The following is a 21,946-nucleotide window of genomic DNA, read 5'->3' on the forward strand; positions in this document are numbered from 1 at the left end:
TCCACAGATACTGAGAAAAATCGGTATTCCCTGGAGTTCTCTATTTTTAACATTGGTCATATTGGTAGAGTTAAAGCATTTTAAGGATTTAAGCAGTTTATAGACACCTTTGTGAAAAAACCCTATGGGAGATATGAGAAGTATTTTTTTAAAATGAATAGAGGCTAATTAATGGCTTTAGAGATCCACCCCTAGGCCTATTACTCTTAAGATTAAAGTACTTAGTTACCTCCTTTCATCATGGCCAATGTGGTAGTCCTAGCATGAGTTGAGGGCTTAAGGAAAACCTCCTTACTATAAGGATGCACAAGCATGGGATGGGAGGAAGGCCACTGGCCTCCAGCTGCTGTTAACTGGTACTCTGTAGTCCCCTGGGGGCCTAGCCATGCTGATGAGCTACAGAGATGTCCTGGGAGGCTCCTGGGAGGTGCTATAATCACATTTCACATGGAAAGTTCTAAGCTTAAGGTCAAAAGAGAAACCATATATCAAAATTATAAAACAACCTGGGAAGTGCTGGGATTGCTCTCAAAGGCTTCAGTTGTGACATGTATGGAAGGAACAGAGGCAAAAAGAAGCTGCTCTGTTCTCAGTGATCTTTAGATTTTGTGGTCAAGCTTGTTTACAAGTATGCTTCTCTGCCTTGCACTTTATCTTTGCAATCACTGTAGCTGCTGTAGTGAGGATGGATAATGACGTTACAGAATACTTTCTTTGTCCTACGTACACTGAACAACATTCTTGCCTGGTGCTGACCATGGTACACTGTGGGAAACTGATACTGGGAAGTTAATTCACTGCCCCCTTTTGTCCTTCCTATGAGCCAAAAGGAAATGCAACAAAAGCAACAGAGATATACACACATATGTAAAAGTCAAAGAATAAATAAGATTTTGTTTTAAAAGAGAGGAATAGATATCAAAATGCAAACCTTATTGATAGGATTATACCTAATCCCTAAACCAAACAGATGGCCTTTCCATCAGTTTATAGCTCAACAGAAGTCTCTGGGACATGGATGACTTCAAGAAAGTAGCCAAGAGAGCTGAATCCATTCTCTTTCCTTTCTAAGCTACCAGACCAGGCCAGTCATTCTGACTTATGTGGAGTTGTATGAAGATGCCAAGAATCCTATTGTGTATGGCCCTTATAGGAGTGTAAGTCCAGATAAATAGAGTTTTCCCTGGCAAAAGACAGGGTAATCTAGATCCTTCTTTCAGAAAAGGTGTTATTAGGTGGCCAAATTCTGGAAGAAATTGAGACTCACTTGAAAATCATTGAATACAGTGGTCAGAGGGGGTGGGCTCAGAAGCTATTTGTGCAGGTCATGGAACATCAGGAAAGTTCTTCTAGTTGAGTTCAGCTGCCAATCTGAAGACCTGTCATATGCAGGCAGGGAAACACAGAACTGGAGTGGAATGTGGTCATGAAGCATCGTCTCACCTTCTCTTTGGTTTTTTTCAAATGGCTTTAAGAAACCTTACCTGTCACCATTTCCATTTATGCCATTTCCAATTTTTATTTTAAAATTGTATGTCCCCAGCAAGCAGAAGAGGAAAATGAACTGAGGAAAAAGCAGGAACAAGCTCTCATGGAAAAACTTTTGGAGCAAGAAGCCTTGATGGAGCAGCAGGACCCAAAGGTAAGAACTATCTGCTTCTGAAATGGACCTGAATGAAGCCGAAGTAGAGAGGGTGTGTACAAGATCCTGACCACCACCTTCTGTAGCAATTGGAAATTTTTTTTCTTTCATTACTAGTCAACTACTTCTGGAGTGAAAGGAAGTGTCTGGGAAGCATCTCCAAGTTTATAGAGATCAAGAATTTAGTTGTATATTCAGGGAAGCCATATAAGATTATCTGATAATAAGGGTCTTGAACCAGGAAATGTTCCATGGTGTCTATGGGTACTGACCTTCAACAACAGTGTCTTTGCTAGAAGCATTGGGAGATAGCATTTCATGAAGGAGGGCAGGCTTTTGCTGCAAGATTTGAGAAGTCTGTGACTATTATCAGCTATCTCTGTGGCCACAGAACCCAGCCTACATCAAACTGAGGAGAGCACTTAGTCAGTAAAAAACTTGCCTTGCAAGTATCAGAACCTGAGTTTAGTGTGTGTGTGTGTGTGTGTGTGTGTGTGTGTGTGTGTGTGTATGTATGTGTGTATGTATGTGTATGTATGTGTATTCTGGGCATGGTGGTGGATGCTTGTAATCCCAAAGCTATGGAGATAATAACAGATGGATAGAGCTGGTTAGCCAGCCAAACTATCCTATTTGGTAAGCTCCAGGTCAGTGAAAGCCTCTTGTCTCAAACCAAGGTAGGTGTCAGCCTTAGGCACACACACTGCCTAGTTAGGATTTGTGTGTTCATAGTTAAAGTTTCTGTTGTCTTCCCAGAAGTTTCCTGAAGTTTTGGCCTTTCAGCAGAATATTGGGATGGTGGTATCTGTAGTGATGGCTGTGGCTATTCAATAAAGAGCTCAGGCACACTCTGAGTTTTCGTAAGGTCTAGGTGGGCATTGTTGTCATCAGTTTCTGCTTTCTTCTCAGTCTCCTTCCCATAAATCAAAGAGGCAGCAGCAAGAGTTAATTGCGGAATTAAGAAGGCGACAAGTTAAAGATAACAGACATGTATATGAGGGAAAAGATGGCGCCATTGAAGACATTATCACAGGTAAAGGGTATTTCGTCTTTGTGGTCTGTAGTGATCACACTGCCTCACAGAAGTGGGGCCACATACAGAGATTGCAGCTCCTTTTGTCAACAGTTGGCAAGCTCTTCAATTGGGTTTATGAGATTTAGAATTATGCAGCAAAATGTAAACTAGGGTTTGAAGTACGTTATTATCATTTGCCATCCAACACTTTGAACAATCTTGGCCCTTCTGTACCTGTGGGACCTGTAAGTCGTCTTCCCTAACCGTTTCCCATGGGCTGTTATCCTTTGCCATTTTCTACCTTGTGGCCTCTCCTATATGCTTACCTAATAGGAATACTGCAGGAGAATCCATTCTGTACTAACAGGCAATGTAGGTTTCTCTGGCATGCTCTTTAAAAAACCTGTTTACTCATTCAAAGTAACAAAGCCATCAGGAAGTTTTTGAATGAGTCCATAAGGTTCTAGCTCAGAACTGGGGACTGTTATCAGCTAATTTAGCTTGAGTTTTTTTCCTAGCTTCATGTTTTCTGCTTGAACCAATTCTCCAGGGTTTCCTACTGCCTCCTTCTGAGCAGGATACTTAGGCCGCTGGCCTGTTAAACAGTGTCAGTAAGTGATTTCTCTTTTGTGTCATTTGCACATGAATGCTGTTTATCAGCTAAGATACTGAAAGCATTTTGCTCATATGGTAAAGTTTAAAAATGTTAAAGTATAGGCAGTCATATGACTTCCCAGGTGTTCCTCACCCATCTCAATAGGAAACTGTGGTCAGTCTTGTTTTACATGTATATGCAAGTCTCCCCATCCCCCTGCTTAGGAGGCATTCCCATAACTATAACTTTATTTGGAAATATTTAAGTATACACCTTTTAAAGATGAGGATGGATGCTTATAAAACCAAGCCAAAATATAACCACATTGCTTTTTATCAACACTCAAAACAACCGTAATAGTAAATGTGTAGTTATTATTTATATTTCTCAAATTCTAGTTTTTCAAAATACAATTTCTTGAATTTTCTCATAGCTTTCTGGCATTGTGAATAGGGATGTCAAGTTTCTAAAACCACTGAATTTTTTTGACCATCTTAAACATAGGGAAATTAAGTAGATATGTAGACTAGATTTTTAAAGTTAACCAAGAATTCCTTGCCTGTTATTAAAGCAGTATAGGGGTTGGGGATTTAGCTTAGTGGTAGAGCACTTGCCTAGCAAGCACAAGGTCCTGGGTTCGGTCCTCAGCTCCAGTTTTTTTTTTTTTTTAAAAAAGCAGCATAAGTGAGTGACTAGTAAAAATGGCAATCTGCGGGTGCTGAAGAGATGGCTCAGCAGTTAGAACTATGGCTGCTCTTCCAGAGGACCGGGGTTCTACTGCCAGCACCCACACGGCAGCTCAGAGCTGTCTGTGACTCCAGTTCCAGAGGACCCAATACCCATGGCAAAACATCAGTGCACATCAAATAAGATGAAACCAATGGCAATCTGTTCTCAGTGTGCACATGTACTTGTGTCTGCGTGCACGATGCAGTCCTGCAAAATGCCCCAGGAGGCAGTTCTCTGTCTCCTCTGCAATGGGGGAGCCCTATCTTCAAGAGTAGGAATGGATGGCCAATCCAGGTAAACACCTGAGTGCCACAGTATCGTATGAGACTAGGCAAGCATCCAACTTTGCACAGTAAGACATAGGCTGGCCACAGTGTCACCACACCTGTAGTCATAGTACTCCCGGGGTTAGAGGAAGATCAGGAGCCCAACGTCATCTTTTACTACAATGAATTTCACATCCTGCCTCAAAAGCAGAAAGAACCAAATTTCTGACTTAAAAAAGAATGACGTATTTCAGAATAGATTTCCTTGAAGCATTTTCACTTCCTACTCCCACCCTCCGAGTCCCAGACTTTCTTCTGGACTTTAACGAACTTGAATACATATTGACTTCTCTCTTAGCCTTCCTCTTACACTAACCATATACTAATGCCATAGATCCTGGCTTTTTACTCTCTTGTTGTCTGGCTGTCATTCTCAATGCAGTGCTGAAGACTGTGCCCTTTACTGCTCGCACCGCCAAACGTGGGTCTCGGTTTTTCTGCGAACCTGTTCTCACTGAGGAATACCATTACTAAACTATTGCTCTGTCACCTGATACTATTAAAAGGTTGCTATAGATTTTTTTTTAAACTTCTTATTCCACCCCTAAACCCCCACATCTTAGGACCAAGCACTATGGAATGCCATCTTCTTCATTCTACCTTTTGTGTTGTCTTCATGCTGCATGGTTTTGTATTTCAGTCACTACTGTACACTCTTACTGCCACACTCAGTACATGTATGTAACCACATTCCTGCAATGATGTGAATGTGGGTGACAGTTAATAGAAACACTTGCTGGGGACTAATATCTTTGAATGCAAAATTAAGGCCAGTGTTTACTGATTTATTTACTGTTCCCTACCATGTTTACAGATAACACCTTCCTCCACAACCCTTATTCTGAGCTACCATGGTAATAAAATGATATACTGTAAAGAAGTGCTCAGAAAATGAAAGGGCAGGGAATACTGGGATGGCTCCCATGGGTGCCTGCCACAAAGCCTGACAACTAAGATTGAGCCCCCAGTACACACATGATGAAAGGAAAGAACCAATTTTGGCAATTGCTCTGACTTCCACACCTGAACCATGGTACATATTGCTCCCCCTGCCCCAAGATAATAAAATCATCCATACTATGTATGAAAATGAGAAAGGCTCTAAAGCTGCATTTACATAAGGACCTGTATTAAGCACAACTGCAAATTAGGGCTTTCTCCAATCCCTTATATAGTCCTAAGTGTGCTGGTTCTCAATACGAACTTTACATTGGGGACCCTTTCAGCATATAGTCTTGGAAACACTGACATCAGCAATTTTTGGCCTCACAAACCTACCCTGGGCAGGTGACCTCTATTCACTGTCATGCCCTATTTCAGCTATCTGCAGCAGTTCCATATTGGAGCAGAGATGCAAGGCAGGATGTGCAAGCAACAGAGCTCCCCACTGTCTTTGTCATATCCCTTCATGGTAACTCTGTTCCATGTCAAATCAGAGTACTTTTTTTGCGACAAGGTCACAGCTAGATGGGCTTGTTAGGAGTGGCGGCAGAAAGATGGAGAATAGTTTTTCTTAGCACTTGAAAATGGGACAGGTATAAGATTTGCACAAGTAATTTCCCGAGCTTAGTGTTTTTGATTAAAAAAGGAGCAAATATATGCGTGTATAGTTGCTTACAAAAGAGACAAAGAACATACTACCAATTGTCAGTAGCCATTGACTATCTCCTGTGCTGAGATTGACATGGAACTGGGTGTTTTGTGGCACAACTATTCTGTGAATTGTATTTGCTAGGTGTGCTTGTTATTTAATCAGAAAATGTCACTGTCATTGCCTGCTCTGTAGTGTACTTACCCACCAGTGCTCATTAACAGACTGAAAACTCTCATCTGCTTGGCTGTTTGCGGCTCAACTGTCTATCTTTCTGGAGCCAATCTTCAAAGCAGCTTGAAACTGGGTGATCAGGGTTGGGTGGGAAGACACTCATCCTTCCCTTGTTTTACCTAACACAACCTGTAGTAAAAGCTCATGCCTTCTGTTAGCTAACATACCCAGCAATGTTAAGCACTAAGTTGAGTTGCTTTCTGTTTTCATCCCATTTTTACTTAACCATCATTTTGTGTTTTTTTGTTTTCTGTTTAGCCTTAAAGAAGAATAATATCACTAAATTTCCAAATGTTCACTCGAGGGTAAGGATTTCTTCTAGCACACCGGTGGTGGAGGATACACAGAGCTGGCAAGCATCACTTTTTACTTAGCTTCCTCCTTTCTATATGCAGTCCAAGGGTTATTTATGGTTAAGGGTAATACTGGTGAGAATCTGACCAGTCTTTGTGCCTCACGTTTAATAACGTGTAGCTTTTTCAGCTGGCTTTCCCATTCTTTTGTGATGGCTTGGCAAAATAGCTGATTGTACTTGCTTTTGGTTTTTGGTCTTCAAGTTGGTTAACTCTGGTTTTATCTGGATAGGTACAATGGGCACTGTCCAGGGAAGATGATCCACAGATTTTGAAAGATCAGGAATTTTACAAATAATTCATCTGAGGATCCCAAAACCACAGGGCCAAAACCACCAGAAAAACTGTGTACCTATGTTTTGGTTAAGACTGAAAAGGAGTATGGGAAGGGCCACAATTTGTAGTGATTTAGGAGCCACAAGTTAACAAGCCTCTTGGGGACAAACCAAAGAGGGTTTGATTTTTGCCTTATAGACATGTTCACCAAATACTGGTTTCTATGTAAACCATCAACTTAAAATATTAGATGCCCATTTTAAATGTTTTGTAAACATAGTATGTTGCCTAGTATAAGTCTACAATGCTGCCAATTTTCCCTTTAATTACTACTACACACTACACACCTTTTTGTTTTGTTATGTTTTAACTCTATCCAAAGTATACATGCTAGACTAGACTATCAGTCTTATTCATAAAAAGCATGCCTTCATACTAAGAGGGCTTACTTCATGTTACTTCATTTCATCCCTTTAAAGCAGTCTCCTTCAACCAGAATGCACTAGTCTGATTTACTCATTCACAGCTTTTTAAATACCAGTCTGTCTTGCATTAGCAATAGACTAGATTCTCCCTACAGATTAGAGCACAAACATAATAGGTGGAGGAAAGACCAATAAGAGAGTGAGGTATTGAGTATTATTTCTAATTCATAAAAAACTGTTCTCAGCTACCTAAAGAGGTACAAAGGAACCTATTTCTGCAGTATTCTGGTGTATTCTTGTTAAAACTGCAGTCAAAACAGTTTGCTTTGTGAGTTTTGCATTAAGATCATTGTAATCTTTTGATATTTAAGATGCCCTAGGAAGACTGAGCACAGCTGCTTCCGGTTGGAGAAACATTTCAAAATACTTCAACTAGCTAAGATACTGACCGTGATAGAAAAATTTCTAAATTTCAGAATCCTACCAGTATTACATCTTATTTTAATTGTAAATTCTAAAGGCAAAATGTCTTTGGTTCAATGCTCAATGGGTTGGAAGGGCCCATTAGTTGACTCCACACAAGCTGCTTTGACTGGCTGCCACTGGCCTTTGTCTTGCTAAGACACATTTGAGGTTGCTCTTCTTTCATTGGCATTCTCCTCTTCCAGATCTTAGAAACCAACCATATAGACGAGCCGATGCGGTGAGACGAAGTGTGAGGCGGCGCTTTGATGATCAGAACTTGCGTTCTATTAATGGTGCAGAAATAACAATGTGACCCCGAGACCAGCCTTCATGAGAGGGTGTACATGAAACTGCCGATGTGAACTTTATGTGCTACTACCATTTAGCTGCAGCCTTCAATACAGATAAAATTTCCTTAAGGGCTCAGATTTAGTAAACACATAGAAATTAAAAACAATGGGTTCTCCTTTTAACCCCTGTTAACAAGTGCCTAAAATTGGAAGTAACTTGCTCAGATTAATCAAAGCAATAGAATTTGACTTAAATCTTTTTACATCAGTATGTTACTCAGTTTTTTAACCAAAATGTAAATTTCATATTAAATTCATTATTTGCCATTGTGACTGTCCCTTATGGCCCACCCTGGCTTCCTGGTAATTTGTAAATAACAGGGATGTGTTTGCTATGGCCTTCCTTTGCTGAGAAGTCTTCTAAGAAATTGTGTGTTCGAGCCATACTCATCAACTGTATCTTTAAGGACTTGTAACAAGGGAGAAGGAAACTGGCACAGGATAATGTCCTTCTATTATGAAGGCCCAGCAAAGTACAACCAGGATGCAACTGCAGTACCACTAGGAGTCTGTCTTGTCTCATGTTGTTTCTGTGCACCATGCACAAAGGCGTTCACTTGTATGACTGCAGAATGGCATAAAACATTGTAAGACTTATTGCAGAAACTGTGTTCTTAAGCTAGAGGCAGCTTTTAATAACACAAATATATTTATTAATTCTAAAATTACCATTATGGGTCCATTCTTAGAACAGAAATTGGTGCCTTGTTAGTCAGGGAGAATTTACCACAAGCTCTATCAGTAACACAAAATTACATGTGTTAGTGTAATGTTGGAACCTGGCCTTATTCTCTTCTGACAATCCAAGGGCCTTTTTCTTTTTCCTTTTGTAAACCGAAGGATACTGATACAGCTGACATTAAGTTATCAAGGCTGAATTGCTTTATGTATTTCTCACTTATGAGAATTTCCAATTAGGTTTTAGAAAATTAACATTAAGTTTAAATTATATTGATAGGTTTAAATGGTTAAGTCACATTTTTACTTCCTCACTGGCAAGGCATTTTGATCCATTCCAAAGTCAAAGACTGGACTGAAGCTAAATTTGTACTTCTCATAATACAAACTGTTTCTGGCTTACCTTGTTGGTACATCAGTATATTAATTGTAAAAATTATTGTATAGTATTTAACCGCTGAATTTGTGTTCATGTGAACCCCCTTGGTGAAGGTCCCCTTTTTCATGGATGTGTAGTTATATCTTTTAAAATGTACAGATATTTTGCTATAAGATTGGTGCAGTTTTTTATGGTTTTTACAATTCTCTTTTAATTCCTACCTAAGCCCCGAGTAATCCTGTAAATATTGTTTAAAAATGTTCATCAACCTATGCTACACAATCTGAATGTTACTTTAACTTATAGTTTTTTTAAAATATATATATTTAACTACAAGGACAATTTAAGAGTCAGTTACCACATTTCACAGTAGTATGCCTATTTACAGATCCCTTTTTAATGGCCACCTGATGGCACATTCATAAATGTATAGTTTTAAAAGAACATGCCAGGATTGTTGTCTTTTTGTTGAGTCATCCATTTTGATGAATATATTAATTTGATCATAATATTGGACATTTTATCAAGGAAATCAGCTATTTTCCAAAGGTGTGCATTTGCTTAAAAAATTGCTCATTTCCTAATATACAAACAGACAATAATGCTGGCATATTCTTTTGTTTGTCTATTAGTGATCCTGCTTCTTAGCAATATTAGAAATGTTTTATAAAAGCAATTCATGTTACTTTTCTGGTCTTTTCATGCCATTTGAGCAAATAAACTATTTACACTACTATTCTGTCATATGCTGTAATCCTTGAATTGTGTATTTTATGGTTTTGTTTTATATGGATTTTTATTATTAAAAACAGATAGCTTGTTATTGCAGTTTAGAACCCAAGTGGAGTATATTTTAGAAAAATTGCTCCCCCATGTCTCTCCTGCCCCAGTTTCCCACATGCTGTGGTGAAAGGAACCTGGCTTACTGGTAAAATGTTTAAAACATTTTAACTAACCGTTTTACATATTTGGAATATTTTCAGACCTTACCTACAGCAGTAAAGTTCAACGGAAGGTTTGGTTAGGTTTAGAGCCTTTTGTTATTTGTGGTCTTTGTTGTTTTGTTTCGGAGCTAGCCCAGGCCCTTGCATATGCTTGGCAAGTGCTCTACTACCAACTAACTTAGAATTCAGTATGCTTTCACCCAGTGTTTGTGCATAGACACACACAAGTCAATGCACTGCCCTGTGACCCTTAAGTCAATTTCTACTGGATACAAAATGTAACCTAGTATCTATCTGATCACTGATTCTGCTTTGGTGTTTAACATACATTTTGTAAAATTGGGCAACTTCTGCAGAATTACCAAAATTTATAATAGCAGATAAATATTTTAGTCTACTAGTCTATTTAGTATGATAAAATTCTGTTCACTCTGTTTTTGGTCATGTTCACCTGCAACGACCCAAGGCAGGGTTTCTTTGTGTAGCCCTGTCCTGGGTCTTCCTTAATAGACCAGGCTGGCCTCAACTCAAGACATCTGCCTGCTTCTGCCTCTTGAGTGCTGACTTTCACTCTAGTTTTTATTCAATATGCCAATATAATTTATCAACACAAGATTCCATTTTCATGAAAAGATTTGAATAACAAGCATAAGGTTGTGTTGGTGGATCTTTGGGGAGAGCAAGGTTTACCTTTTTAAGTGAGTACTGCACTGAGAGACAAGGTTGTGGTCACTTCAACCCACAGCAAAGAACTGCTGTGGGCAGAGACTTAAAAGAAAAACGGCGACACAAATCCAACTTATTTAATAAAATATGCCATTTTTCTATTTACAAAAAGTCTACTGTTAAAGCTACGAGGTTCTTTACATCAAGAAAATATATAAACAGAAGTAAAAATCTGGTGATTACATAGAAAAGAGAAACCTTTTCCCAATTACTCACCTTTTTGAACAAGTCCTCTGTTCAGTTGTAGAGGAAGGCAAGAAGCCTAACACCTACCCAAAATGTTAATAGTTAGGACCAAAAAAACAAACAAAAAAGTATCAGTAACAGGTAGATAATCTAGTAACAATCACAGCATAGTATCAAAAAATGGCTTAGCTTGAATGTGATCTGCTCCATAGACAGAGGAGCAGGGCTGTGGGCTAGCCTGTTTCTCTGAATTGTAAACATTAATTGGACTAGGGTAATCACTGTCAAAGATGAATTACACAAGATGCCCTTGAATTATAATCCACTCAATCTCAATTCCTGCTGTGAGTACAGCAGGTTTAGGGACAGCATCTGGAAAACAAACTAAAATGGAGGACAGCTAAGCAAAGAATAGGACTTCTTTCATTTTCTCTCTGAAGTGAGCTATAAATGGATGCTATCATGTTACCATGACTTATCCCATTTTTTAAAACCTAAAATGTTTGCATCTTGTAAGTCTGAATTTTATGTTCTCATTAAACTTTGGACACTTCCTAAGTTATAGTCACTAGGCGTTTTTATAGATTTTGAATGAGGCATCAGTTCTGAGTTGTATGGTTTAATTGCAATGATGCCGGTTTAAGCCCATTAATATGGAGGATGGGATGCTATGGTCCTAGATCAGTACATGTATCAACTGATAATTTACATCTATTTGTTAAGTGCCTACTGTGCCAGGTACAGTCCTAATTAATTAACAGACTACACACACACACACACAGTAGTGAAAGAAAGAGATAAATACCAGGCAAGGAATTTATGTTGACTACCAGTGACATCAGAATAAATAAATAGAGAATCATTGTTAGTCTGGCAAATGTCATTATCAGAAAACATAAGCTTCTTGTAGTTCCATGAAAAAAAATTATAGCATAATTTTTCTTTCCATTTTTGTAAATAAATCAAGTGTAGTTTAACCTAGAAGAGGAAGGTAGGTTCAATTAAAAATCTGGTACTGAGAGATTCCTCAAAGGAAAATATATTTAAGGAATTAATTCTAGTTTTTCATTTCTGTTAAATTCTTTTTAAAACTTAAAATTTTTTATTTATACATCATTTTATGTTAAAATTCTATAATCTTCAAGTCATTCTTCATAATTCTTCCCTAAGTATTATCTGATTAGAATGCTTACACAAAATGTAAATCCAATTTTCCTCTTCCGGATCCAAAATGTCTAATTAACACTTAGTCAACTTTTAGCACTGGAGTACAACCAGGAGCATTTAGCAAATGCTTATGAAAGCCTATAAATGAATGAATGAAACCAGCCACTACAATCTGGAACTACATACATAGAGTTCACAGAAAAACACACATAGGCTTTTCAGTTGTTCTTAGCACTCTAGGAATATCCATTTTGTTGTTTCACAGCTAGTCAACATCAGGCCCCACTTAAGAAAAATCCAAAAGATGGAATGACTGTGACTAGTCATTTATCAAACTTACCAGAAGACACAAGTTTTACATGTTGAAATAAACAGTAACATTTTAAACAATGAAATTGATAGTCCTGTCACAGTACTGAAATTCATTTGGAAAGACTGCGAACTATCCTCATGCTAGATTGGTCACACTAACTACTCTTACAAATTTTCCTCAACATAAAAGGGATGGAATAGGAGAAAATAAGAATATCAAAATCCAAGGCCAAAATTTTGCCTGATATTAAATACATTAGCAAGCTTAATTATAGTGATGCTGAGAAAAAATCAAGTTTCAACATCAGAGCCCCTAGTCTTAACTGAAATAATATAAACAAATGCTTTCCCATTTGAATAAATCAGATTCAAATCTAGAAGAACAAATATTCAAAGATAAGTCAGCTTTTGCCAAATCTTTTCAAGATTTAGAAATATCTAGTGGATTTAAAATATCCAAAGATTTAGTACCTTCACACTACATTTTTCTAACTGAAGTTCTTTGAATGGGATAATCAAGAGAAGACAATGGGATAGACTTGATTTACACGTTTTATAGCAAGGATATTACAGTTCCAGTTTCCTAAAGTAAAACTTCAATACACTAAGATAAAACTTCTATTTAAATCAATAGGGTTGTAATGATACTGATCTGTTCGCAGTAACACAAGAACTGCCTTTAAAAATCTGTTTAATCAAGATAATAACTTTTTTGCTATGTCTGGTTTGCATAGGTTAACTGCAGGAGTAATTTATAATGTTTTATAGGGGTCTGAAAATATGAAGAAATTATAAGAAATACAGAAATCTATTTTGAGGACATGCTAAAACAAAACACATCAATAGCTTTTTATTCAAATATATCAAAAATTTAAAGTTGTACTTTAAAAACCATTCATGGAATTAAAACATGTTTTACAGATTCTAATTTTTCTTATGAAACATTACTTACTGGTTTACCTCCCAATATCATATGCATGATTTAATGACTCACTCTGATCTTCATGTCAAGTGTTCAGACTCATTAGCAATCTTGACTACTACTAAATTGGGACCTTTGACAATCAAATTCAAGGAAGTTCTGTTGCCAAAGTTGTTAGATATGTTGAGTGACATATAATGGGGAACTAATCTCAAGCAAGCACTTCGATTATTTTACATTTTTCTCAAAGATAATGATCTTTTTCACAAAGTCATGTCTTATTTCATAACAGAAAATGACATGGCAATGAGAAGTTTAGAAACAAAGTATCTCCCTTTTCTGAGTTTTTAAAGTGACCACTAGATTTAATTAAAACACTGGACAGGATGGAAAAACAGTTGTTCTGATCTGTCCCAACTCATTTAAAGGGCAATGAAACAATTTATATTCTGTTTAAATCTCAGCCTGAAAGACAATCTCAGCAAGTCCAAATTAAAAGAACAAAGATAATACCTAAGACAATACTGAAGACTAAGTGCTAAATACTTAACAAAAAAACAAAACAACACATATGCACACAAAAACCAAAGCCCTCCTGCACTGAAGGAAAATAGTATAAATCACATCACTAACCTTCCAAAAGTTAGCATGTAAAGAGTATTCTATCTTAAGCCATTGCCTTTCTAAAATATTCCATAGGAAATTTATAAGTGAAAACACTAAGGACCTCAAATGTACTGATTTATATTCATAAATATTATAAAAGGAAATTAATGTAGCTAGCATGGGTAGGATGAAACAAAATTTTAGGGATTTATTAGCTTGTAAATGATCATACAATTTCCTTAGAGCTGAGTAGTTTATGTAGAAATAACCACTAGTGCACACTACAAGAGAAGGTTTAATAATAGATAAAAATGTACAAAAATATTGAAATCAGAAATGCTTTAGACTGTGTACCATGGAGTCAATACTTCTTAGTGAGTAAGGAAGGCAATTTACAACCTCCTCAATGGAATAAAAAAAAAAGTGAAAGAGAAAGATTGGATTAAAAATTCAAAGAAAATGTTTAAGTCAACATTGATTTTTCTTTCCCCACTACAAGGATATTTCAACTATCACCCAAAAGTTTGGTGGCACATTCTTTAGTAGGTCCTTAAGGCAGTATATTTAAAGTAATTTACAATTTGATTTGATGTTAGCTATTTTAAAACATCACTTCAAAATAGATGCTCAAAATAATGCCCTCATAGCCTTTTTTAAATGAATTCAGATGTTTCATAAAAATAATGGTGGCTTTATTACAGCAGTGCTCATCAGCACAGCCAGTAAAAGGTCTACCAAGTTTCCATCAAAAACACCTTTTTTTAAGAGCTCACCATAAAAGATCACATTGGCTTCCATCAGTTCAGTAGTGCACAAAAAAGCAGTCTGATCATGGGTTGCTGGTGCTTTTTTTTGTACTACATTATCAAAAAAATGTTCATTGTATCTTCAAAATCCAACTTCTATAAAGTAAATCAAATCCCCTCATGACTTAGAACAAAGTAGAGACGTCTGCAGCTATCAGTAAATTGCCACTTTTAATCCATCCTGCAGTGCCCTAGGAAAGGGTCACAGAAAGACAGTTATGACCATAGGAAAATATGATTCTTGATACAGAATCAAGTTATTTTCAATTTCCTTTGCTTTTATAAAGTCCACAATAACAATACATAAATGCACTTTTTTTTCCTGTGACACAATTAAAACCCAGTGTTATGTAAATTGAACTTAAAATAATCCCTGGTCTGAATTAGACTTTAAATCATACTATAAACATATATTTGGTATAATTTATTGATCATCATCCAGTTGCTCCAAAAGGGTTCTTCTGCGCTTTTCTAATTCACCTTCACTCAGTTCACTGCCAGAAGTATCCCAGTTACCCTGCAAAGACATTCAGCATAATTACAGTTAGTTAATCCTGAAGATATTAAGAAAATATTAACCATAGAGTCCAAACTAGACATGAGTTTCATTCACAGGAACACATTTCACAGGATTTTAAAACTGATACTTTGCTCCAAAGCCCAACAATGGGTTATTAAGCATTCCTTGGATGTCAATAAGAGAAAAATATGAAGACTGGGATTATACATGGCACTACTTCAGTTTATATTAAAATATGTAATCAAGGAAAAATTGTACATATATTCCTTCCTTATACACAATTAAATATGAAACATCCCTACTTAATGGAAGCCACTTCCTAGGCAGTATGTTCTTTGCTAATTACATAGATTTTTGGGTAATCTTGTAAAATAATTTAAGGTTTAGATTTTAATGTTTGAAATCTTATGCTCAAATAAGCAGACAAGATTTAAACTAAATAAAATTAATACTGCATCATCTTTAAGATACAACCCTTGAAAAGTGGAGTGCACCTTTAAGATGTTTTGTTTAAACCACTGATATTGAAGAAATAAATATAGAGGATGATTCACTCTTCATGGAAGTTGTGAATCAGATTCATATATAAAGATTAAAAAAAAATGGGGTAGATCTGGGAAGAGTTGCTGAAAGGGGTTGAATATGACCAAATTACATTGTAGAAAATTAATAAAAAGCAAGAAAACAATAATTAATAAACAACAACTACACATAACATTATACTAATAGACCAGAATATTCTGATGCAAGATGTAGGACATCTCTTCACTGATGACTCACAGGCAAAGCCACTTTTATTTATCCAAGGAATTGGTGAAACCAAGAAGGCTGGTGCTACTGTACGCCCTGCCATCACTCTCCATCCGTCTTTATTAGCTGCTGGAATGCTACTTCTTGAGACTAGAGTTATAAACCACAATAACTGTGGACATTTAGAGAAACCCTGACTTGAGCCTTGTAAATTTTATAGAGAGAGGGCAAGGCATAGTTGCACACACCTTTCAATCCCAGCACTCAGCAGGGAGAGAGGTAGGCAGATCTCTGAGTTCCAGAACAGCCGGGCTACACAGAGAAACCCTGTTTCAAAAAAACAAGCAAAAACAAAACCCTGATAATTTGAAAATCAAAGAGAGAGTGTCCAAAGTACTTTTTAGTGATAGTGCACCATTCAGAATATATCTCTTCTTTCCAATTTAAAGTGACAAATATTTTGTGCTGTTAACTGTTTTTGTTTAAGGAATATAAATCAAAGAGACTCAAACAGATGGTCATTTATGAGAAGCAGTGAAGAGAGTTTCATCTTTTCTTTAAGGTTAACAGACCTAAGACAAAAAGCCTATCCTTTAAACACCATCTGGTTTTAAATGGGCCTCCATTTTTATTTTTGCAAATTCAGGAAAGACACAATTCTAAGTACTTACAGAATCCTTTCCAGTCTTTTTCTTAGGTGATTTGTGTTTTGATTCTGATCTCTGTCTACTTCTGTCTTTTTCACTTTCCCGATCTTTATCTTTCTTATCCTTCTCTCGTTCAGTATCTGATTCTGGAGAATCCTATGTAAATAAAAACTAACATGTCAGAATTTTGATAATAACACTCTGTTAAATATTACCTGCATAAATAATTTTATTTTTAAGAATATTACACTTATTAGGTTAGGTGTAGAGAGGTAAAATGTAATTTGTTTTGTTTTTAAGAATTTTTGAGACAGGGTTTCTTCTCTGTGTAGCCCTGGCTGTCCTGGAACCCCCTCCCTGGAAACCAGTCTGGCCTCAAACTTGGATGCTGGGATTAAAGGTGTGTACCATCACAGCCCACTTTGAACCCAGGATTTCACGGAATTTCTCCAATGTTCATGGGAGGCAGGAACAGTGTTTCCCACAGGAAGGATACATTGGGATAGGGTAAACCACCATTAAAAGCCTCACCACCAGATTACACCTATGTGTACCTATAGAGATATCACTCATTCTTTAGGATCCAGAGTGTCTCTGTCTCTCTCTCTCACACACACATACCCTCAATAAATACACCCTTTAATTCACGTACATTTTTCAAACAAATTTAACTATGGTTTATTTAGATATGTATAAAGATGCTGCTAACTAGCTGTTCACTTAGTATGTACAAGGTTGACAGGGGCATAATTCTTCCTCAAAATTATTACTGAGAAACAAGTTATTTAAACTCCTGTGTAAACCTAATACGTATCCTACAACAGCAGAAGAGAAGATGTTTGAACATTTGTGCACTCCCATGCACATACACACACACTCTCTCCTCCCTTTTTAAAACTGAAAGATCAGGGTATGAATCCTAACACTGGTGTTTGGTTTTTTTTCCGAAGCTTGTGATTTTAATGGAAGATTAAGGCAAAAGACCTACACATGTACAGAATTAGATTATAAGAAGGCCCTATGAACCCTTTCTAGATCAAAACCTTGGAATTGTTAAAATATAGAAACTTTCTTACAGATTTATGTCTCCTCTTTTTGCTTTTCTTCTTATGCTTTTTTGATTTCTTATAACTTCTCTCTGCAAAGCACAGAAAGGGGAAAAAAAAAAACCATCAGAATATGAGGAAATCAAAGTGTCACGGTTTAGTTAAAAAAAAAAAAAAAAAAAAAAAAAAAAGAAATACTCACCAGATTCAGCACTAGAAGAATGTTCTGAAGCAGAATGGGACTCTGATCGCTGTCTTTTTTTCTTTGAATGGCTATCATCATCATCTGAATCTGATCCCTAAACAATATATGTAAATTCGTTCATAATAACACTCACAAATGTTCTGGTATAGTGTGCCAGCCAATTTATTTCCTTACCGATCGAGAGCGGGAGCGTTTCCTATGGTGTTTTTTAGATTTCTTAGAATGTTTCTTGTTCTTTGAATGATGATGTTGACATTCATGCTAGAGTGGCAAGAGAAAAACTTTAGAGAACTGTACTTGCTTTACATATCCAGTCACAAGGAAATGTGACAAGTTCAGCACATGAGATCTTCAAAAGAAAATACCTTGTTTAGGATAAAGTACCCAATGATTATACAAGAAACCATTTTTTTTCCCTATTTTTATTAGTTCTTCTATAACTACTCATTTAGGTATTTAAACATTTTACAAAGTGATGTACTTTTTGTCAAAATGACAAAGGCAAAGGTTGGTAGGGAAAACTATTACATCCTAGAAAGGTATAGCTTCTTTCCATAATGATGAGATATAATACATTCAGGCACTTTGCTGACTAATCTGGCTAGTTTTGGTTAGTAAACTAAGCCAAACACCAAGATAAAGTAAAACCTCACAGCCATCCTTAAACTGAGATTTATAAAACCCATTCCTCTTTCTCTTATCTAGAGAACCATTTCCTGCTTATTCAGACAGGGAATGCTTACAGAACATTGTGTTGTGTTCGTCACACTGAACAGTTAGGTTATCGTGGGCATGTGGACGGTTATGAAATGGCTCCTATGTGAAGGAGCTTTGCTACCAACACCCAAGTTCTAGCCCTGGTACCTAATGGTAGCAGGAGAGAACAAACTCCTAGATGTGTTCTTCTGACTTCCACATGCACACTTCCACATGTGCATGCACAGTCATAAAATACTTCTGAGGCTACTGAGGAGAAAGGAGAGGTGCTGCAGTAAAAGCTCCTTATTCTTACCATGGCTCTGAAAACCACACACCTTTGATCGAATAACAGAGATGGAAAATCTGACTAAGACGGAACCTATCTCATCTCATTGAATGCTGCCTCAAGGCCTAATTTCTCTAGTCTCGAAGTCTGGAAGCATATTTAACTTCATTTACCACTTTACTACATTAGCTCCAGCTCAAAATCACCAAACACAGCTGGGGATTCTTTGTGTGTCATTGTGTGTGGTGTATGTATGAGAGTGTAAGGGTCCCTGTTCCCATTCAGAGGTCAGATGAGGACACAGGTATCTTCTTCTAATATCCTCAACCTTTCTCCTGAGACAGGTCTCTCACTGTTAAGGGGGCTGGCTGATAAGAATTACTTTCGGCCATCCCTCTGCTAGGTTTATAGGCACATACAGTCATGCTTAGCTTGTCATGTGGGTGCTGGAGATTTAAACTGATTTTTTAATGCTTCCACAGCAGGAACTCTTATCCACTGGACCATCTCCTTCAGCACCTAGATTCCCGAATTAAGAAAAGACAGGTAATACACTCTACTGTACACCATCTCAAAATTTCAAATATATTCAAATGCTTCAGAATCTGTGTATGATTAAAATTACACAATTTTAATTGATATGAGATTTCTGTAAATGGAGCCTGATGTTCTACATTTCTGTGAGGCTCCTCAGTAATACAAATGCTACTGGTCTAAAGTACAGAGTAGTATAAACAACTAAAGGCCAACACAGACCAGTCATAGAGGCAGTTGGGAACCAATATGGAAGCCCGCATGAGTTCATGGTAACAGGAGAAAATAATTTGTTAACCATGATATTAATCAAGAACAAAGCCAAAGAAATAGATAATAATTCTATTACTCATATGCTTAATTATCGCACCAACACTACAATAAACATATGCTATCTTTTGGCTTGTTATAAATCATTAGCTGTCTTCAACTGTGAACTTTTAAAAAATGTGTATATTTCAATGTGGTATACCTATGTGTGTGGTCTCAAGTAGTGTGCAGTGTGTGCAAACACACATGCAACTATATATATGCTTGTGGAATTCACAAGTTTACACTTATTGTTCTCTACCTTATATTGAAGCAGGGTCCAGCTCACTGGAACCCAGAAACAGGAGATTCTATTATTATAGCTAGCCATACCACCAGGATAACAGGCATTCTACCATGTCCTCCCTGCATTTATGAATGCTGGGGGCATATGGACTCCAGTCCTCACACTTGCCTGTTCAATCATGTCCTTAGCTCCATGTTGACCTTTTTGAAAGCACTGACTGAGTTGAATAACATAGGCAGGAATCCCTTTCCTGCAAAAGTTACTTCATGTTGTCATAGTTTGCTTATTTGTAACAGCATTGTCTTGCTGTGAGAATTTAGTTCATACATCTAATATAGTATAATGTCTGAAACAAACACTATTAAAAAAATTTAGTATATTCTGAGGCTTATTACTAGCTACTAGCTCATTTATGTGGCTGACAAATGGCTGAACTTCTTTAACTCTGAACAAATAGCAAATCTCTGACACTAGCTTTAACAGCCCATGCAAACTTGTTTTTCACTTGAAACAATTCTACAGAAGAAAACACTCACACTCCTTGGTCAGAACTGTAAAACAGTGCATGTTAAGAAAGATAGTTGACCATTTGAAATTCAAAGTTTCACCTTTTATGCCACAACAAACTAAGAATTACCTCAAGCACATGCATGAAATCTTTAAATATTCTTTTTCTTTCAGATTCTAGAGTTATGTCCTCAAATGCTGGTTCTTTTACAAATCTCTCCCGGATCTGAAAAATGATATGAAATTAATATATGAACACCAAGAAAATCTTATCATCATGACTAAAAGGAATCTGACCTATAGGTAAAACTGTAATAAGCCCCAAAGTCCTTTTTTTTTTCTTCTTTCAAAAAATTCTAGCAGGGAATGTTGGTGCACACCTGGAGGCAGAGGCAGGTAGACCTCTTGAGTTTGAGGCCACCCTGGCCTACACAGAGTTACAAGACAGCAAGGCTACAGAGAAATCCTGCCTCCGGGGTGGTAGTGGCTGTTCAATTTTTAACTATTCCTTAATTCAAGTCATAGCTAACTTTTGACATATAGTATGGATTATGAATAATTTTAGTGTATTAAAGTCCCCAAGAAACAAGTTAGGGTTACTTTCAAGTGTGAAGCACAGTTCCTGTTATAGACAATTTATAAGTATACATACGTCTTCCCAGACGGCATCCAGCTCTATTGGAGGAGCAGCCTGTTTCAACATACTCTTAAATGCAGACTCTTTTCTTTTCATTTTTCGTGCTTCCTCTTTTTCTCTTTCACGTTCACGGGCTTCTGCCTTTTCTAGTAACTATCAAAAAATCATATCAAGTTATGAGAGTATAAGTTAGGAGAGTATAAGTCCTATTTCAAATAATTCATTGTCCCGAAAAGTAGTACCACGTCATTTGTAAATATTTTAATTTGACCAATAACAATAAAAGGTAAAACAGTTCATCATCTTTATACATTTTGTTTTCTTTACCTTATAAATCCTATTCACAGTACCTTATTCCACTAGCCTACAACTTTAAGTAATTTTAAAATGAATAAGCTAATTATCTATAATAATCACACTTACACTATTGAAAGCCAACTTGATATTTCCAGCATCCAAAGTAGTTGATCTTTTTGTTGAACTTATTATTGCCACAAAATCTTCAAAAGTGGTGTTTACTTCAACTACAAATCCTTTATCCTATAAAACCAGAGATCTTATTATAAATAACATGGAACTCCAAGAAATGAATCGATGTTTTCAAATAGTTAAGAACAAGTATCTTATTTACCTTCAGAATGTCTTTTATTATCTTTTTTTCGTCATGATAACGTGCTTTAAGATCTTCAACATAAAACTTGAAAAGATCAAGTGCAGTTGATCCTAATGAAAAAACTAAAGAAGTCAAAAAGCTAGCTCTAACCAAGAGCTGCAATTACTTTTTGTTTGTAAAACAAACATAAAATAAAGCATATACCTCCCCTTCCAACCA

General features: G+C 36.7%; 2 protein-coding genes across 23 annotated transcripts in view; one reads left to right on the forward strand and one right to left on the reverse strand.

Annotated features, from left to right (window-relative positions):
• The window catches only part of Fmnl2 (formin like 2), a 287,932-nt gene extending 278,138 nt beyond the window's left edge, over nucleotides 1–9,794 (forward strand). For 4 of the 11 annotated variants that reach the window (XM_036183681.1, XM_036183685.1, XM_036183691.1 and 1 more), the window contains 3 exons: nucleotides 1,544–1,642; nucleotides 2,552–2,675; nucleotides 7,855–9,794. In XM_036183681.1, the coding sequence (XP_036039574.1) occupies nucleotides 1,544–1,642; nucleotides 2,552–2,675; nucleotides 7,855–7,964 (333 nt within the window). In that variant the 3' untranslated portion in view covers nucleotides 7,965–9,794. Of the gene's footprint in view, nucleotides 1–1,543; nucleotides 1,643–2,551; nucleotides 2,676–4,689; nucleotides 4,814–6,390; nucleotides 6,485–7,854 lie in introns of those variants that run through there. The other 7 variants (XM_036183687.1, XM_036183690.1, XM_036183683.1 and 4 more) reach the window with 4 other exon arrangements.
• A 3,133-nt stretch (nucleotides 9,795–12,927) lies between these two features.
• Prpf40a (pre-mRNA processing factor 40 homolog A) overlaps nucleotides 12,928–21,946 on the reverse strand; it is a 48,913-nt gene continuing 39,894 nt past the window's right edge. For 7 of the 12 annotated variants that reach the window (XM_036183245.1, XM_036183247.1, XM_036183251.1 and 4 more), the window contains 9 exons: nucleotides 21,746–21,837; nucleotides 21,538–21,654; nucleotides 21,130–21,267; nucleotides 20,608–20,703; nucleotides 18,070–18,156; nucleotides 17,893–17,989; nucleotides 17,721–17,782; nucleotides 16,669–16,800; nucleotides 12,928–15,244 (listed from right to left, as the gene is read on the reverse strand). In XM_036183245.1, coding sequence (XP_036039138.1) covers nucleotides 15,152–15,244; nucleotides 16,669–16,800; nucleotides 17,721–17,782; nucleotides 17,893–17,989; nucleotides 18,070–18,156; nucleotides 20,608–20,703; nucleotides 21,130–21,267; nucleotides 21,538–21,654; nucleotides 21,746–21,837 — 914 coding nt within the window. In that variant the 3' untranslated portion in view covers nucleotides 12,928–15,151. Of the gene's footprint in view, nucleotides 15,245–16,668; nucleotides 16,801–17,720; nucleotides 17,783–17,892; nucleotides 17,990–18,069; nucleotides 18,157–20,607; nucleotides 20,704–21,129; nucleotides 21,268–21,537; nucleotides 21,655–21,745; nucleotides 21,850–21,946 lie in introns of all 12 variants that reach the window. The other 5 variants (XM_036183246.1, XM_036183243.1, XM_036183250.1 and 2 more) reach the window with 1 other exon arrangement.

The sequence above is a fragment of the Onychomys torridus genome, chromosome 4 (assembly GCF_903995425.1).
Source record: "Onychomys torridus chromosome 4, mOncTor1.1, whole genome shotgun sequence".
Taxonomy (NCBI): domain Eukaryota; kingdom Metazoa; phylum Chordata; class Mammalia; order Rodentia; family Cricetidae; genus Onychomys; species Onychomys torridus.